General features: G+C 32.1%; 2 protein-coding genes across 2 annotated transcripts in view; both read left to right on the top strand.

Moving 5' to 3' along the window:
- Positions 1–420, top strand: part of LOC143915868 (xibalbin-1-like) — a 32,382-nt gene extending 31,962 nt beyond the window's left edge. The window contains exon 3 of the mRNA XM_077436689.1: positions 285–420. Within this exon, the coding sequence (XP_077292815.1) occupies positions 285–420 (136 nt within the window). The remainder of the gene's footprint in view (positions 1–284) is intronic.
- Positions 421–12,202: 11,782 nt separating this feature from the next.
- LOC143915728 (membralin) overlaps positions 12,203–21,006 on the top strand; it is a 104,146-nt gene continuing 95,342 nt past the window's right edge. Inside the window, exons 1-6 of the mRNA XM_077436489.1 lie at positions 12,203–12,374; positions 12,852–13,446; positions 13,534–13,762; positions 13,855–13,984; positions 18,830–19,073; positions 19,218–19,308. Of these exons, the coding sequence (XP_077292615.1) occupies positions 12,944–13,446; positions 13,534–13,762; positions 13,855–13,984; positions 18,830–19,073; positions 19,218–19,308 (1,197 nt within the window). The 5' untranslated portion in view covers positions 12,203–12,374; positions 12,852–12,943. The remainder of the gene's footprint in view (positions 12,375–12,851; positions 13,447–13,533; positions 13,763–13,854; positions 13,985–18,829; positions 19,074–19,217; positions 19,309–21,006) is intronic.

The raw sequence follows: 21,006 nt of genomic DNA on the forward strand, positions 1-21,006 counted from the left end.
CTTATACATACATGTTAACTTCATTGCTAGGTTTTCGTCCTTACGATTAAAACCAAGTATCTATTAAAAAATCAGCCTGTATATTCTCATTTGTTTTCGGATGCTTCCCTTGCTTAACTAAATTAATCAGAAGTACAGATTTTTTATTTACCGTGAGATATACATATGTACATTGTGAAATTTGAGTAATGTTAACACTACAAAAATAATTGTCATTGTAATCGATCGGCAGGTTAAAATTTCTAATGTCCTTTCAGACGTTCTTCTTTGATCTATGTTTTCAGAAGAGCCTGCATAAGGAGAGCAGGAAATTGTGACCACCGGCCTAATGACTGCTGTTACAACTCATCCTGTCGCTGTAATCTTTGGGGAGCCAACTGCAGGTGCCAGAGAATGGGTCTTTTTCAAAAATGGGGATAAAAATATGTAGTCAATTCATAAGAAATTCTCATCACAATCCTTTATACATCACTCTCAGTAATAGAAATTTTCACATACATTCCTAAAATCTATAGAAGAACAATTAAATTACGTCATGTGCATAAACTGAAAAAATATTTTTTTCGTAAATCTGGATTCTCATGAATTTTTCAAACTCATCTTTTAATATTTTAAAAATTATTTTAAATTTATTAGTAATGATTTCATCGTCTAACGATGACGATATAAACACGGCAAGCTGAACTAGGATTTGCGACCATTGGCTAACGATTTACATGGACACGATTAATCGCATAACGAGCACATTTTGTATATTTTTAATATAAAATTAAACAATATTGAATTTATCGATTAATTTTAAGTATATATGAAGTTTAGTTTTAGCATTGAATTATTATGTAATATACTGGTAGCGAACATATTAAACTGAAATTAATTTATGTCAATATATTTTCCTCTTTATTTACACTGATAGTTGATCATCTCAATGTCATTATATGAGTAAAATATATTTTTTATTTTAAAAGTGAAGAAACACCATACATTAAAAAAAAAAATTATTGAATGGAAACTAACTCAAATAAATAGATTAAAGTCTAAAAGCTTTTAAATGTTTGTGTGAAAAATTATGAAAAATAAAATACATGGAAAAACAGCGATCAACTTGATTATAATCATTCATTTTTCTATAGACGAAACACTTCCTATCAACATATGTATTTATTTAGAATAGTAAAAATAAAGAAAATCGCTTCAGCTTCCTTCTGATTGGACATATTCCCAGCCACATTGCCCAATCAGAAGTTAGAAGCTGAAAAACTGAGTCGCGTATTTAGGCACATTTTGTCACCTGTTATTTTTTTCCCATATTTTGATTTTTAACAAAATGTGTATTGTGCGCGATTCATTATATTGATTTTATTTTTCTTTTGAAATATGTGTAATACATTTCAAAGGAAAAATATTAATCGACACTTTTATCTTTATTTATAAAAATAATTATAGTAAATAAATATATGGATAAATGTTTACAATTGAATAAAGTATATATTTATTTAAATGTTCTAGTGTTTTACCGTTATACTATACTGTCTGTAAGTATTAAGGGTGTAATATGCTAAAAATGTATGTAATAAATTTATATATATAATAAACTGCTTAATTTTCATTCAAATTTGAATATATACATTAATTATTCACTGGATTGTTTGTTATGATTACATCAGCAAAATTGATATTTTGCAGAAATTTTTAGTTACATGCATGATACTTGCAATACTACAAGTGCAAGTTCAAAAGTCAATTACAATGCATTCATGAGATATAACATTAAAAATAAATTTAATCTGTACTGAAATATTCGTCATATGCGTTAAATTCTAACAAACCAAAAAAACTGTAATTTTATTTCATATACATACATATTTAATATACATATATGTTTTATGAAATCAATTAAAAAAAATTTAGTTTCGAGAGCAAATCCGCTTAATCAACGAAAGCCAAGTCTTTCTGAATAACGTAAATTTTTTACTCTGAATTGGACGGAACTTTCAGTGAATACACGAAAGGGAAAAATATATCAAAGGGTATCATCAATATGAAACTTTTTTTTTAATTCTCAGTTTAAAATTAGTTATTAGATGGAAACTGGATGTGTACTGATTAGAATGTATTGTTAATCAAATTAATTTAAGTGCATTAATTGTCTAACTGAACCATTAATGATGTATTCAACAGATAAAAAATAAATACATCGATTGGCCTAAGCTGCACTGATTTTCCTTAAAATTCCCATTATTATTTTTTTGAATACAAATACACGTCCTTGTTATTTTAAATAAAATACTCGTCACAGGTTGTTTTCAACTAATTTCAATTACATATACATACGCTTTTACGAATAATTTAGTTTTTATTGGTTTGAATAATGAGGTGTTCAAATAAGCAAGCTATTACTTATGTAAATGGCAAATAAAACCTGAAAGGACTCATAATGCGGGGTATATGAAAATGTTTATGATGGTTATATTACAAAAAGAAAAACCCTAAATGGATATGAAGCAATACACATATAATGTATACATACATATGTAAACAACACAGCTTATTTGAGATGATATTCTTTATGTTGTATTAGTACACATGTGCATGTTTTTTTATGAAAATAAGACGATCAATATTTGACTTTCATCCAGTCATAAAATTTTATTCAATTTAAATGAATTAAAACGTAATTTTTTATTCAAATGCAAAAATATGTAATAGTTTGAAACATTATTATTTAAAGATGATTCTTTTTGTCAGAAAATAGACACATTCAATAACAGTAAGCTTTTGTTTAAAATTGTGCCAAGTTTTAATTTTCGAAATTAAATTTGATTTAATTTGAGTTCTACTTTTTTTTTTATCAAATTCATGATTTTTATATTATAAGAAACATGACATGAAGTCGAATTTATTCAAAATCTTGTTTGTTAATTTTATATAATATCTTATAAATCATAAAACTAATATTGATTTAGAGTAAAAATAGAACTCATCGTCATCGTGGAAGTTACACCGAACATCATTAAGTGAAATTCATGATAATGAATAATGTGGGGGCGACTCGCGAAATTGTTTTCTAAATTATGCGAATAATATGTTCTGATTGTGGTTAGAGGTTGCATGCTGGAATGATTTGAATAAACGACGGCTTTGGAGAGGAGGCCGTTGTTTGGGCGTCTACGAGAAGACCCCCCCCTGGGCTTCGGGGTCTTTAATTCAACAGATCTGCCGGGGGTAAATTAGAGGCCGGAGGGTCGTCTGTGACGATAGTGGAAAATTTACGACGCTCTTTTTCCACCCACTCAAGATAAGGGAACAAAACTCCTCGACTGCAATCGTCAGCGACGCGTAGTAAGTACTTCTGTACTACCAGAGCACTTCAAAGACTCGAACCACTTTTCAACCACGTTGAACGACCTAATATTTTACTTACACATGGCGAAAAGTTGAATGTGGATAGTGACTACATACGTAAGTGAGAGCACCCGCTGAGTGGTTTTGACATATGTACGTACCTATACATACATACATACATATTCGATGCTCGATTTAGGTATGTGATAATATTTGATTAGGGCTTAGGGTCTGAAAGGAGATGATTTACGATTCAGTTATTTATAGAATATGTTATATGTTAATAATTTTAAGTACAATATATGTACATATGTATACATATGTACATATGTATATACATTCATACATATTTACACTGACATATCAAGCTGAAACAAGCGTAAACTTGATACATATACATACAGTGTACATTAGGCTGCAGCGAAAAACGCAAATTTTGGATTTTCATCGATGGACATAGTGGAAAATTTTCTTTGTATCAAAGGAATGTTAAATAAAAAAAATCGGATGTGACCAACCCATGACTTTATCTGTGTATTTGAGAAATATGTATAAGAAGGTCACAGAACAAAATTGGACAGTTAAATATACGTACATACACGTTCACACATACCGGTTATGAAAGCAATTTCGATACAAATTGAGCGCAAATATAAGGAAACTTACACAAGATAAAATTTCTACTTCTGGTTGTCGGATTTTATTAAAATCACTATAATCGTTATACACATTAAATATCAAGAAAATAAAAATAATTTAAAAGGTCAAAATAAAATAATTAAATATTGTTTTAATAAAAACTTCCGGTTTATAAATTCTGACCAAAACCCTATCGGCTGTAAGTTAGTACATGAAAAATACAAATATAAATTTTCATTGATTCCTTCAGAGGTGTGGAAAAAATCGTTTAAACAACATTTTTGACTTTTCTAAGAGGAAAAAATCCCACTTCCGGTTAATTAAATTAAAATTATTATTAAATTTAGTGATTTTTTTATTATTTTCATCACAAAAAAATAGTGAAAGATTTATTTATTTATTCTAAACAGAAATTGAAAGATAAATTGAACAAGAGTAAACTACCACTTTCAGTTGACGGATGCTTACCAAATTTTATACATAGCTTGGTATTAACACTTTATGACCCGTTCACACCTTTTGGCGTGATTTTGAATCCAACTGTTGTGAACCGTTCACGCCTTTTGGTGTAAGAATTTTGGCGTACGGACAATACGCCTACTTCGTCATCAGAAAAAAATTGCAAATTTGGCAAATTTATTGAAAACTATGTGGCCCCTAGGCTAGGTTTAATGCAAAAATGAGCGGGTCTCAAAGTGTTAAAGAATGAAATGTCTAAATATAACATTACCCTACTACATTACCCTTTCCTTTTGGGCATGCTTGGGTACAATTCCCTTGAACTTCGGAGAAACTTCTCATTAATTTGTTTTATTCTCCAGCTACTACGTGGTAGTACGTCATGCCCGTTGTTGCTGGAACAGTTGGGTCTTGATGGTTGTACATCCTGCTCGTACAATTCTTTTTCAAATGGCTCTTATTCCAAGAGCAATTCGACTTCTTAATGAAATCATTGCTGCTGAGTCTGAATGTGATATTTTACACCTTAGTGAGCCTAAATTGTCGGATATTATTCTAACCTATTTGTCTGGTAGTCTGCGCTCATCATTGCTTTCATGATTGATTGTGATTTATGAGTGGAATTTTGATTTAATCTTTTCCATTTGGGCCTCACAGAGATGTTTGGTATTTGCAGTTGGTTTTTATTTATTGGAACTGGCTGTAGGTGCAAGACATTCCTTATGTTAAATTTTATATTTGATATTTTTACGTTATCTGCTATTATTAATTGTTATTGTTTTTTATGATTATGTATAAATGTTTGACTATATAACAGTTGGGCTGAAAAGTTCGTAGGCTAGCATAGAAAAAATCTTTTTTGTGTTATAATTTGATTTTATTATTCAATATAGTTGCCTTCGAGGGCGATACAACGATTATAGCGGCCATACAATTTTTCGATACCATTTTTATAGTACGATTGGTCTTTAGTCTCAAAATAGGCTTCAGTTTCGGCGATTACCTCTTCATCGGCGCAAAATTTCTGTCCAGCGAGCATCTGAGAACAGGAAAAAGTCGCTGGGGGCCAGATCTGGAGAATGCGGTGGATGCAGAAGCAATCTGAAGCCCAATTCATGCAATTTTGCCATCGTTTTCATTGATTTGTGACACGGTGCATTGTCTTGATGAAACAGCACTTTCTTCTTCTTCTTCAAATGGGGCCGTTTTTCCGCGATTTCGTCCTTCAAACGCTCCAATAACGCTACGTAATAGTCGCTGTTTATGGTTTTTCCCTTTTTAAGATAGTCGATGAATATTATAGTATGCGCATCCCAAAATACTGATGCCATAACCTTGCCAGCCGACTTTTGCGTCTTTCCACGCTTTGGAGTCACTTCATCACGTGCAGTCCACTCGGCTGACTGTCGATTGGACTCCGGTGTGAAATGATGGAGCCATGTTTCATCAATTGTCACATATCGACGCAAAGATTCGGGTTTATTACAATTGAACAGCTCCAAACACTGCTCAGAATCATCAATTCGTTGTTGTTTTTGGTCGATTGTGAACTCGCGCGGCACCCACTTTGAACAGAGCTTTCGCATACCCAAATATTCATTTACGATATGTCCAGCACGTTCCTTAGATATCTTTAGGGTCTCAGCTTTCTCAATCAACTTCACTTTACGGTTGTCCAAAATTATTTTGTGGACTTTTTTGATGTTTTCGTCGATAACAGCCCCTTTGGGGCATCCACTGCGTGCATCGTCCTCGGTTCTCATTTCGCCTCGTTTAAACTTAGCAAACCACTTCTCAACAGTTGATTTTTCTGGTGCAAAGTCCGAATAATGTTTATCAAGCCAAGCCTTGGCTTCAATAGTATTTTTTTTTCGCCAAAAAGCAATGCTTTATTAACACACGAAATTCCTTTTTATCTATTTTTTCAAACTAATAAAAGTTGCTTCACTCAAAATGCTATAACTAACAAACTAATAGTACGACAGCTGTCAAATTTATACACGTGTCTTTTGAAGGTTAGGGCTAACTAAAAATCATATGGATTTAATACTAGTAGCGCCATCTATGTGTCAGCCTACGAACTTTTCAGCCCACCTGATACATACATACATATGTTTATACTTATTTTTCTTTCTCTTTTTTCTTTAAGACATCTTCTTTGTTGTTTTTTATCATTTATAATTATTATTATTATTATCCGCTATTATATAACTTATTATTTTTATGGTTGTGTTAAATGTGCTGGTGTATATATATGTTTTTTTTTGTCATGTCTAATTTCTTTAGTTCCTATTTTGTTTCTTTTCTGTTATATTTTTGACCATTGTGGCGCATTAGGAATTTCTGTAATACTACAATGGTCCAAACTTTAAATAAATAATAATATCCGTTATTTTACGTAATATCTAGTGTCTTTCTCTGTGATACATATGTGTAGGTATGTATGTACATACATACCCTCATAGAGGAAGACGCAATAAATAACACACAAACATACTGACATGAGCGCGATTGCTACACTAGAAACAAAAACAAAATGAATGATAAAAATAATTGCATTTTTATATTTAATATTCAAAATAAAAGAATAAATTTAATGTTTGTAAAAAACAAAAGAAATATTTTAAAGCCTCTCATGCAAATTTTTGTAACAACAAAAAATGGTAAGCTCTCACGAAATTTATTAAAAACATGATTTTTGTATTTTATCATGTATTTTTAAATCATTCACAATAAAATGGAATCTACAAACACGAAAAGCTGAAATATAACATATCTACTATGTATATACTACACAACTGTATAAGTTAAGCGCATTATAAGATATCATCATAATATTTATATTGCCAAGTCGAATCATTAATATAATATGTACATACAATGTATATTTGTAGTATGTACATATTTTGGCTTTAAAATGAGGTACAATAAATTTTAACATGTATATTTTTTTCATACAAACATACCATACATACATGCAAAATATAATGACTTAAAATCGTAACGACAAATTTACATCAATTCTTTATAATACTCATAAAAATCGAGGTGATGTCAATTTTTATTGCTTAAATTGTAAATTATAATATGAAAAGAAGTTGAATAATACAAATAAAAACATCCATATTTCTTGGCAGAAACGTACGTTTTATTGTTTAAGTTTATAGAGTAGGCATTATTGAGATGAATACAAAACGAGTTGTTAGACATTCAGCACTTTAGCAACAAAGTTCAAAATCTACTTCTAAGTTTGAATGGATTAAAAGGTTAAGCCTTATACTTTGTTCAGAGCCGCTTATAAAAAGAGACATAAAACATATATTTATTTAAAAATGTTTATAAATAGAATACTTTCATTTGAAAAATATTTTAAATACACACATATACATATATGTATGAATGTATGTACATATATCCATAATGCCATATGTACATATATTCACCCTCTATAATATAACTACTAACTCCAACAAAAGCAGTGATAAATGTATGTATAATACATACATAAATATTGTACAAAGTCATAAGATATGATGTTGAACAATGCATAAGTTTGTTTGGTTGATACTGTATTAATTTGAGCGCACGTTATTATTGTAGCCTTAACTTCTTCATATTTGGGAAATTTGCAGGAATATTTATCAGCTTTGTAGTTGAAACTCATTGTGCGACCTCAAAAGGAGAGGGTGAGATGTGTTTATTAGACAAATTGTCTTTGTTAACTGTTCTTAGTTACAAAACTTAGCTCGCAACAGTTACAAGGAGTGAGAGTCAATATAATCACCTGAAACACAAAGCATTTCATGAAAACAGATTACATACATATTTAAGATAAAAAAGTATTTTGAATTGGATACGAAGATACGTTTATGCCTATATTTTTAGGTGGAATATTAAATATAATAATAATAACAACGAATATAATAACTGGATTTATAAACATTATAGTATAATATGTAAATATTTATATGTACTCGTGTGTGAATATTCAAAGAAGTGCACATTTAATATAAATCTTCAATTAGATATCATTTTTAAACTAAAAAATGTTTTAGTTGTTTCCCAGTTTTTGAAATCAAATTTCGATTTTTTTCCAATTCCATATAATTTGTTATGAAATTTGCCAATGAAAAATCCTCAAAAACTTTACACTGATTTATTTTCATCGTGAAACACCATTACTTAATATAAAATTATAAAATAAATATCAGTTTATGTCAAGATACAAAGGCATGGTTGGAAATTTTGGCAAATAGGGAAAATACTACAGTCGTTGATTGTGCGATAGTTTTTGGCCATTTGCATGAAAATGAAACATTTTGGCGAATCGTACATATACATATTACCATTAGTATTATATGTAAATTAATTGATATATTACCATTAGTTTTATATAAGAATCATCGAGAATACAACACCTTTGTCAATATTCTCATATAGGGTTCCTATCAAACTTTTAAATCTAATACACGTTGGCCCCGCGAGTAGTAAGTAGTTGCGTGGGTTAGAGCGGGATTCATACTGTCTACAGTGTAGGCCCTACACGCTAGGCCAACATCAGTGCCAGCCTTACACCCGATGGCACCCCCGGGCAATTTTTTCTAAACACCCTTAGAAAAAACTTTCGCTTTTGGCGCTCTTATCTAAAATTTTGAATGACTTTTGGTGCTCTAATTTTAAATTTTAAAGTGCCTTTGGCGTATCGTGTGGCGCCCTCGGGCGCCGCCCGACCCAGCCCCCCCCCTAAAACTGGCACTGGCCAACATCAAGAGGGTCCATCAGAAAAAATAACCTAAATATGGCTATCGACTTACGTGTTCCAATGTCTAGGCCGTGGCCGGTAAAGCGATGATGGGCGTCACGAATAAATATTTTTCCGTACATTAGTAGCGATAAACCAGTGAATCGCCACTACATCGTAATGGCTGGCAGCATTGGCTAGGTAAGGCGACCATAATAAAATCGCCGTAGTATCGTCATCGCCTTACCAGTGCGGCCACAGCCTTATTATTGCTTTTAAAAATAATTTCTCTAATAATAAATTTATCATATAAAATAGCATATTTTGGTACTTGTTCATAAGTTAGGCTCAGGTTTCGCGATCGAAACCCAATGATTACGCTTTCCTGCGACATAGTGTATCGCGCTCACATTAGCGTCATGTTTCGAATGTAGTATCATATAATTTTCAATGGCGCAGTATCATATAATTTTCAAAATAATTCTAGCCGTATAACGAAAACGAAGATATGTTCAAGTCCATAAAGTCCCTGTTCGTTTCTCGTCTCCGCTTATTTTCTCATTTGGCAGAACCACACATTCGTTGTATCGGTTGGATTTTTCATGGATGGAGATTCATGGATGCCACAATTATTAAATATGTAAAAAAATGCTTATTAACGTACTGAGACGCATTTATAAACGTCAGGAACGCGCGAGAATGGTTTTAACATTTGAGACATCTGTTGACATATAGTCGGAGCTTGATGTCGCAGCGAAGCGTAATCATTGGTATTTGAGCGCGAAACGTGAGACTAACTAATAAATACGGGTTCGGTATTAATTCTACAAAAAGCCTTAAGCGCACGTCAATAAAATCTCGATCACGGAACAGGTGGCACCCAAAAACTCCATCATTATTGTGCTAACGAGAACTCGAGTGCCAGATATTCCGTATTCGCGATTTTTGTGGCAACAATTGTCGTGCGCACGAACACAATTTGCGCAATAATCCGTTTACTGTAAATGAGTACATACATACCTATATATTTTAAATATAAGAATTCAAAATCTTTCTGTGTTACATGTATTACAGATTTAAAAAAAATTGCATCTTGTTGTAGTTTTTGTCTTTTTTTTGAAAATGGCATTGTTATTTCAATTTTTCTGGTGGCACAGATGGGTTCTTATTTAAAATACGTCTGTAGAGAATAAATATTACCTTGAAAATGAAAAAAATTAGGATATGACCAACTAAAAATAATTTATAAGCTCAAAAAAAAAAAAAAATAATAATAAAAGAAAAAAAAAATACTACTTCCGGTTTACGAATTCTGACCAAAACCTTATCAGCTCTAATTAGGTTCATAAAGAATACAAATATAGTGGCCACAAAATTTTTGACCTTTCAAAGAGGAAAAAATCCCACTTCCGGTTTATTAAATTTTGTGATTTTTTTTTTATTTTCATAACATTGATACAAGAATTATACTTGAATTTTTTTGTGAAGATCACACATGTATAAAGGGTCGAAAAAAATAGTGGAAGAAAAATCGAACAGGAGTAAACTGCTACTTCCGGCTTATGGATGCTTACCAAATTTTATACAAATCTTGGTATTAAACATAAACTTCTAGATATGAAATTTCAGTTCAATAAACAATAAGGTTTCTGAGAAAAAAACCTCGATTCTCTAGAGTAAAAGTACTATTTCTGGTTTAGGTAAAAATATTCAAAAATATTAGGGTATAAAATTTATAATTTATATCGATAAGAATTTCAGTAATCGATACTAAGTTTCAGTTCGATAGGACTAACGGTGTTCAAAAAATCCCCAAAATACACAGACACACACATATTTTCTAGAGCATGAAAACGCGATCAGTGATTGATTCTTAGTTCGAATCAGTCAAAATCTAGAGTTCGAATTTTCGCATGATCACAAAACTTCATCTATTGTTACTACGTACATAGATAAAGTAAAATATATAAGGGTAAAGGTCTGTTCATACTTAACAGAACTGCACGACTCCGTTTCAAATATGTCATTTTATTACATTTCTATTCATATCTACCTACACGTCGCGGTCACGTCACGTTTACAGCAATTTGGCTGAGTGCAAGGCAAAATCGGCTTACTTATACATTAGAGGCCATGACGATACGGCGCAATATTGCTTACGTCGTATTGTTGAGTACTTGCAATATGAATGCATACACGTGCATTCGTAGCTACGCGTCAGAATACAAGTCAGCAAAAATGTTTCGACGTTTATCGAACGAAAAATTATGTATAATCGCGCTGTTGTTGGAAGAAGAAGCTCAAGGTGGCAATACAAAAGCACGGAGGCGTTTTGATGTGCATCCCATGTTAAAAAATAGAAAAACCGAAGGAGAGTTTTGGACACTGTATAAGGAGCTTGTGGATGATGGACAAATTTTTTTTAAATATTTCCGTAAAAAAATTTTTTTTAAATATTTGCGCCAAAACCATGTCGAAAGATTAAACAGCTGTCAACTGTCACTATCGATAATTGGTCCAGAACAGCAAAGCGGCAGACTCATGGCACGTAATTCGCGTGTATATTTCCACGATGGCCAAAAAAACGGATACGATACGTTGACGGATGTTGCTGTAAGGTATGAACAGGAAATGTCAGGTACTGCTGTAAGCCTGCCGTGGCGTAAACGTGACGGTTGAAATGAACATACACATACAAAATGTACCAAAGGATACTTTTCGTACGGTCGGATACCTGCTGAATTCGGTACGTGCCGACTAAGTATGAACAGACCTTAATACGTACATAGATGAAGTAAAATATATAAGGGTAAAAAGGATATAATTATTTTAAATTCAAAATTTTATATGCTATTTTAAAATATAAAATTGAATTCATTCCGGTATATTTCGCGTTTGCAAATAATAGAAGGAATAAAAGTGTAAATCACAGGGATAAATATAATAATTTGCAATATATGCAAAGAAAAGCGAAAGTGTTTGGCGATGGCCACCCATCCAGCTGATGTCGGTAAAGTCACTCGCTGCTGCAGCGGCCGACCGCTGTCGACCTATATCGTCTAATGTCGCTCGTCATCTACAAATAACAGATCACAACACCATCACAACGGTCACAATTCCTCACAATTTGTACAAATAATACTTCTATGACGTGTATTTAATGTTTCCATTACATTCGCATCGACCACAGGTAAGATGTCGTCTCGAATCAAGTCAGCTAATCTTGTTAATATAATCCCCAAATACTTATCAGATTCGGCCATTATCTTGACATATTTCTCTATTTTTTTAATTTATTTCTTAATCCACGTCGATTTGCCGGAGTGAATATTGTGTAGTGTGCAAATTTGTTGTTGACATTTGACATATGGTTGAGGTTATGTGTTGTCAATGCCTATCGCAGAATAAATATCGATTTTATTATCAGTTGCTCGTTCATACCATTTTAGTATATGAGCCATTTATGAACTAACAAAATAAAATTTTAAATACCTCGATAATTTGTGATTCACATTTGTATTGAGTATCTGTCAGATGATACGATAAATATTTTAAGATATTCTTTAAATTTAGTATTTTCCCTGTGAATTGAATTGAATTGCTTGCTTGAAATTCTTGCACTGAATGTTGGTCTGAATTTATTAACTTTTGTGTGTTTTTGTTTTAGGTAGTTATTTGAATAAACATAGGACCGTGTCGGTATGTATCGACCTTTTGGTTGATGTTGTTCGATGGTCAGTTTGGTTGCAGAGAAAGACAATGTCAGCTGGAAATCATGCAGGGCCAGTCGGCCCGGAAGTTCCGCCCAATAACAATATGCCGCACGGCATCAATCCCGAAAACAATGTGCTGCCTGGCGGCGCCATTATCAATACTATTAACAGACCTAGAAATAATAATAATCAAAATCCGTTGTTTAATGTTAGAGACAGACTTTTTCATGCCCTATTTTTTAAAGTGGCCCTAGCGTACGCGAAAGCCTTCCCCAGGCCTATGAGAAGATTTTTAGAATTTGTCATTTTATTAAAAGCTATTTCGGCCTTTTTTGTACTAGCATATATACACATAGCATTTTCGAGATCGCCAACGACGTGTTTGGACCACGTAAAATACACATGGCCCAGAGATGGCATTTTGAGGGTGGAGATTTTGAAGAATCCGTCGAAAGATTACAACGTAGAGCAGAGCTATGCAAAAGAAAGTAGATTGAGGCAAGACAAAGAGGAAGTTTCTACAATGCTAGGAATGCTTTCCAAAGAAGGGTAAAATTTGTTTTGATATGAAAACTTTCATCTACTTTTAAAATTCCATAATAAATAGTTTAAAAGTGATAAATTGCATCTTTACAGTTTTATTTCGTCTTTTATAAATATTGAGTCGTCTGGTAGAGACGAAAGTTATGCAGATGATGAAACAATCAACGATATTTCATCAAATATAACTTATGCGACAAAATATGAAGCTGACAATAGTACAATTTATCTTGTGGACGCTACTTACTCAGATATCTTACAAGATAGCAATCAACTGGAATCGCCTATTAGTGGTCCTATAGATGAATCGCACAGTGTTCAAGAAGTAATTATAGATTTAAATATATGTATATATGGTTAGTAATCCATTTAATATTACAAACATTTAATAACTGGTTTTATTATAATTTATTTTAGGAAACTATTGTGGAAACTAAATTATCCAATGAAACAATTAACGCCGATAAACAATTGATTTATAATGATCTAACTGAGTCATCAGAAGAGAATGAGGATGAATCAAAATCTGAAAAACAAACTTCAGCAGGTATCATTCTTTAAATTGAAACATATTTGCAATAAATAAGTATACTCTTGAATTACAAGGATGTATAATGAAACACTAAAAGGATGTTTAATGAAACACTAAAAAAGAATACTCAATGTTAATGAAAATTAGATTGTGGACTGGAAGAAAGGACTAGATACATATATACATATGTTTGTAGAGCTTATTTAAATTAATAGATTATACCAGATATAATCCATTCTCTATTTAAGTTGGTCCTCATAAATATTAAGTTCACTGAATGTATTGGGCAGTGCTTTTAGTATTCAATAGTTTAATTTTTAAATTCAATCCATTTGATTTATGTAGTGATCAACTTTTATGCACAATAATAAAGTCAATTATGATTGATGATACGAGGCAAAATGGATGGTCACATAATTCCAAGATAGCGAAGGAGTTTTTGGTTGAAAATAAACGTTGGAAGGTTGACCTGAGGTTAATTCAGCTATCGTATATAATAATTGTCTAAAACGTGTCCACGTGCATGTCGTTGCATGCATGTCATGCATGTCGTGTGAATGTCGTTAACATGCTCCGTCTCTCTTTCTCCGTTTGGAATCGTATATCATGGAAAGAGACGGAGCATGGTGAGTGTGTACAAAGTACTCACGCACCATGCTCCGTCTCTCTTTCTCCCCATGGAATCGTTTATCGTGGAAAGAGACGCAGCATAGTGTGGGATTTGCGCACGTCAATTTGTTCACATGATCGGCCGACATAAACAAAAGAATAAATTTAAAATACAATTTTTTTTCCAAAATAATTAATTTAATTTTAACCCTTTGAATGCAGACCAACGCTTATCGGCATTTTACCAACAAGTCCATGGGCCCGAAAAACGCTGATTGGCGTTGTATTTTGAGCATGTACAAAGTAAACAAGAATACTACTCGCTAAGCCTTTTCAGGTAGCATTGAAAAAAAATCGGATGTGACTATATATCGGAATATAAGGAGGACACAAAATTCGATATTGAACCGTACAGACACATTCACACATACCGGCAGCATTATGAAATACTAATAGCTATGACAGCATTTTCGATACAAATTGAGCGCAAATGTATGGAAACTTGCACAATGCAAAAGTTCTACTTCCGGCTGTCGGATTTTGTTCAAATTTTTTTATTACTTACATAATATCACTATCAGTATTATATACAATAAATATCAAGAAGATTAAAATAATTTAAAAGGTCAAAATAAAATAATGAAATATTATTTAAAAAAAAAAAATACTACTTCCGGTTTACGAATTCTGACCAAAACCCTATCAGCTCTAAGTTAGTACATAAAGAATACAAATATAAATTTTCAGCTTGATACGTTCAGGGGTGTGGACAGAATGGTGGTCACATCATTTTTGACCTTTGTCAGAGGAAAAAATCCGACTTTTTATTTTCATAACATTAATACAATAATAGCACGCGTCTTTAAGGGGTCGAAAAAAATAGTGGAAGAAAAATTGAACAAGAGTAAGGGCGCGATCACACAGCGAGGGAGCGGTATGCTGTACGCGGGATATTTTTTTTAGATAGTTTTAAACACACACAAAATTTAGGGTCATACCCGGTATGATACGCCGGATCTTACGGGATCGTGCGGGATCGGAGCGGTCTCGTTGAAATTCTATAGAATTGTTTATACTAACTTGACGGTGATATATAGCAATTCGACGACCCTCGGACGACGCTTGACAGTGATCGATAACAGTGTATCCCATATTTGCAAAAAAATATAGCAGAACTTGTCGGAATAATAAGATTATAGAAAATACAAATTACATTAAGGATTTCAAGCTTTTATTGTTTAATAATTCAGTTTTAAACTTAATTAGTAAACAATTAACAAAAATAGACAAACAAGTGTCCGGTTTATAACAACAATTGACTAATATTTCCGGGTAGGTTTAAGAATTAAATACTCATTCGATACTTTCATAAACAAACTCTGCGATCACGGACAAAGATGTATTCAGCATAAAGGGTTTTATGTAGTACACTAATTGTTCTAAATAAACAGAAATGACTAGACAATGGACTCGGTTTTGTCGAAGTTTTTTGGTACAAAAACTAAATACGTACTTAAATCCCTAATACCATCAACAGATAAACGAACAAAGATGTTTTTTACGTAAAGGGCTATAGTGCACTCAATATGGACTGTAACTAATTGATACTGAATGCATTTCCGTATGAATTTATGTACATGTCGATACAATAACATGTTCCTTTAAAGAGAGCCCATTTTTACTTTATTTTATATCAAGAACAAAGTATTTTTTCAAATCAATTAGTCGTTTGGGAAATAATTGAATTAAAAACTTAAAAAAAAAGAGGAGACCTTTAAGGGGAGGTACCATTTCCGGTCAACTTAAAAATTTGAAAAAAATTTTCTTCATATCGATAAGAATTTTAGTAACCGATACTAAGTTTCAGTTCGATAGGACTAAAAGTGCCCAAAATACCCAGACACACACACAGCCACACATTTTTTCTAGATCATGAAAATTCGCATTGTTAGTACGTACATAGATTAAGTAAAAAATGCATTGAACAATGGTCGTGTAATCCGTGTCAATGTTTATAAAGACTGGTTTACACCGGAATTTCTGAATTTATAACCATAGCAGAATTTCTCAATGGAAATCCCTAACTGCCGAGTATTTTAGATTGTGGCTTGGCATTTAGATTATGAGCATTACATTTCAACAACAATGAAGAAGATGGAACTGGTTTTGGAAAAATACATTCATTAATAGACTTCTTTTGTTTATTTTATACTAGTTGTTTTACCCAACTTCTCTCAGTATTTGTTATATAAACAGCTTAAACATGGCGAATCTAATAGTAAATATTTATTTGTTTTTTTATTAAATTTATTTAAATCGAAAAAATATATTCAACCAATTGAATTGTTGTCATAGAAACTTTGTTTTTAACCAAAGATACTTACATATATACATACTTACATACAAAGTCTCTTTCGGTATTATATATTAGATTGTTGCAAGATATATTAGAGGGTCTAAACATACATTTACAAAACTCGAAATTTATCTAGGGTAGTGATTTAGGATTGAGGATCCCCTGGGTGGACAGAGTCCGAAATGAAGAAGTGTTGAAACGAATGAAAAGAAAACGAGAATTATTAAGCGTCGTGAAGCGCAGAAAACTCGAATACCTGGGTCATGTGATGAGAAATCCGAAATATGAAATCATACCGCTCATATTGCAGGGGAAAGCACAAGGGAAAAGAAGCGTTGGTAGAAGACGCATCTCATGGATGGGCAATCTCCGTGGATGGTACCAATGTGACTCCACAACACTTTTCAGGGCAACCACGGATAGAGAGAAGATATATGTTATGATATCCAACCTCCTACGAGGAGAGGAATAAAAAATAAGAAGAAGTGATTTAGGGTTTTTATGTATTAGCTACAATTTTTATACCTGCTTTCTATGGGATTTCTAAATAGTTTTAGTTGGAAATGTTGGCGAAATTTTCGACAAAAAGACGTTAGCACTCTTAAGGGTTAAATTATTAATTCCGTTGATTCTAATTGCACTATTTTACCGAGTGCACAAGTATGTGCACACAGGCCACTAGTTTTATTTCATAAATTGAAATAAAAAAAATAAGTTTTTTAATTAAACAAGTGAATATGGAATTTTCGCATATTAAAAATGGACATCAATAAGCCAACCAAACGACGATTAGAAATAAAGCTTAAAAGTCTGAATTCAATATGAAGTGTCATTTATTGAATGCTGTCATCTATTTAAGAAGTTCATAGATTAATAAGAACTGCCAATGGGCAAAAACTTGCATGAGGCAGGTAAGAATTTGTATAGTGTTTGAGATGATGCTTGTGATGCAATTTTGCATATGCAAATGATATGTATGTATGTGCATTTGGCCATTATAATGTATTTAGTATTTATAATATACTAGCTGAACCCGGCATGCGTTGCAATGCCACAATAACGTATGCATTTCCCGTTCCCGTTCCCGAGTTAAAGTCGTGGTAATCTGACTTATCCAGCGTTTAACAGCGGAAAAATGCAGACAGCGAACACATTTGAAATTATTGCGTTGCAATGCCATTCATTTCCGTTTTTCCCGTTTCTAATCCCATTTTTGGGCGATTTTTTTTACAGAAACTATCGTGGGCATACACACAATAACTCCTTTAAGTTTCATCGCAATCGGTTGAATGGTATAGGCACGCATACGTGACAGACAAACATTGATTTATATATATATATAGATAACTAGTTGTTTTACCTGGCTTCGCTCAGTATTTGTAATATAAACAGCTTAAACATGGCGAATCTAATAGTAAATATTCATTTGTTTTTTTATTAAATTTATTTGAATCGATAAAAAAATATATCGAATCGTCGTCATAGAAACTTTGTTTTGTTTTCGATGCTCCCAACCAAAAATACTTACAAACATACATACAAAGTCTCTTTCGAAACTATATATTAAGATGTATGTATTTAGGTGAATGCATGAAAATGGTCTTTTTATTATCATATACATACTACATATTATTACGTGGTTTTATTCAACTTGATAACGTTATATGCGGACGTGAAATCAATTTTAAACCCATTTATGTACACTGAGTCAATTTACTTTGCAAGGTTTTGAATCATTATCGTGAGAGGTAAGAGTTAGTGTGTGAATAATTTGTGTTTTCCGATAGTCAAGACATGACAAATGAACCATTTTAAATCAATTTATTTTTGTCAATACACGGAATAGAATTTTTCTTGTATTTTATTTACAATTTTTATTATTATTTGTTTTTCAGTTTGGCCCGATGACGAATACATCGTTGAATATTCTATGGAATATGGATTTTTACGTTTATCTCCAGCTGCACGTCAAAGACTAAACATTCCAGTCAAAATAGTCACATTGGATCCAAATGTCGACAAATGTTTTGGTGATACATTTTCTAGATACGTGTTAGACGAGTTTCTTGGCTATGATGATTTATTAATGGCCTCTATAAAAACGTTAGCAGAAAATGAAGAAAACAAGGGATACTTAAGGTCAGCATTTCATTAAAAAAATAAACACTATTTTCCGCTTGTTAAAATGGGGTTTTTGCTATGGCTTGAATTATTTTATATATGAAATATTCATAATTTATTTGAATTAGCTACGCATTAGTAAATTTCAAATATTTTTTTCAGAAATGTCGTCACAGGAGAACATTATCGATTTGTTTCTATGTGGATGGCTAGGACTTCATATTTTGCTGCTTTTTTTATAATGTTGTTATTTGTGAGTATAAATTTGTTTAAATTTTATTTTAAGTTTCTACCTGTTTCTATAGATAAAAATTTACAACAATTGATGACAGTTTATAGATAGATCTTTTGGTTGAAAGTTTCATTTCAATGTGTGTTACAGAATGGAATATTTTTCCCAGTTCCAAAACCACGAATAATATGTACACCTAGTGACACGTAATAACTTTTCTCGGTGATTCATAGGTGGTGCTATTTTTTTCTTTCGTCATAATTTTGGGTTTATTACGTTAATTATTTTTTTAATACATTTTTTTCGGTATGGGAATTGTGCAATTACAAAATATTTTTTTTGTTGTATTGAAAAAAGCTTTTTTAAAAATTTTGATTTGGGAGGAAAATATGAAAAATAATGGTTAAAATATATTAACTCGAATGATTCATTTGCTAAAACCCTTTTCTTAATTATTGAACATTTCGAATAAAGGCTTATTTATTGAACATTTTCGAATAAAGGAACTTTGTTTTTGTAAGCATGGTAAATTTCACGCGAAAACTTTGTGCTGAAAATGCTGATTTATGAACAGTTTTTTTTTTGTTAGTCATCGGTAAACCCCGGACCCTGAGGGGGCCGTTTATTGTTCAAATGTTGTAAATGCATTGTTAAAGTTTTGCCGAACCTTTTTTACAAAGCATTTACAACAATTGAACAATAAACGGCACGCTTCCGGTCCTACCTCTAGTCATCAGGCCCAAAATGATTATTTTCCAAGGGCCTGGGGTCGCTCTCCATGGTCCTGGGCATGTTTGGAAAACTGAAACTGAACTAAAGGAGGATGCAGTCAAACCTTAGTATGACATTGGGGGGTTGATTGGTTCAATAAAAAGAATTCAATAGATAGGAAAATACAAACACACATGTATATGAAAACACGTTATCATTAATCACGTGTTTCACATTTTCATATTTTTCTTTATTTTTTTCTTTTTCTTACGTTACATACAAACGGATTGAATGTACATACGTACATATGTATGTGCATATGTTAAATTACCACTCGGTTATAGCGTTATTTATAAATAATCCTTAATGTATGATGACGATTTAAAATTTCAAAACTCATTCTATTCCACTAAAAAATATTGTAAATTTTACGTAACGGATTTGTCACTTTTGTGTTTTGAAGACATGTACATATGTGTGCGCGATTTTCTTGTTGAGAATCTGATAAAAGGGTGCATATCGATATTTCGAATTGTACAAATGCAGAATATTCGAATTCTGAATGAGCTGTCAAAGGAGGATGGGCAAAAAAAAATAACACCCACTGTATCTACTGACTGATCTACATACATACTACTTACCCGAAGGGATCTTTCGGGACAGCCAAATGTCCCGGTTTTCGATAGCTGCTTATTGACCTTTCATTGTTTAGAAATATCGACCCCCCCGCAGTTATGAAATTGCAAAAAAATCCACGAATCTGAATCTCACCGTAGATCCACATCCATGGTTAAAAAAGTAAGAAAAGCGAGATGGAGAAAATCAAATTTTTTCAATCTTTTGGCAATATGTAATTAATTTCATTTAATATTAAAATAACAAAATAAACTGGAACAAAAAGATAGGAAATACTAGTTTACAAAAGGTAGGACCTTAAATGTAATTTGTTAAGTTTACGCTTTTTAAAAAGTTTTTTTTATCATTCTTGTAATATCTGTGCCTGGGGAG

The sequence above is a fragment of the Arctopsyche grandis genome, chromosome 8, assembly GCF_051622035.1.
Source record: "Arctopsyche grandis isolate Sample6627 chromosome 8, ASM5162203v2, whole genome shotgun sequence".
NCBI lineage: Eukaryota > Metazoa > Arthropoda > Insecta > Trichoptera > Hydropsychidae > Arctopsyche > Arctopsyche grandis.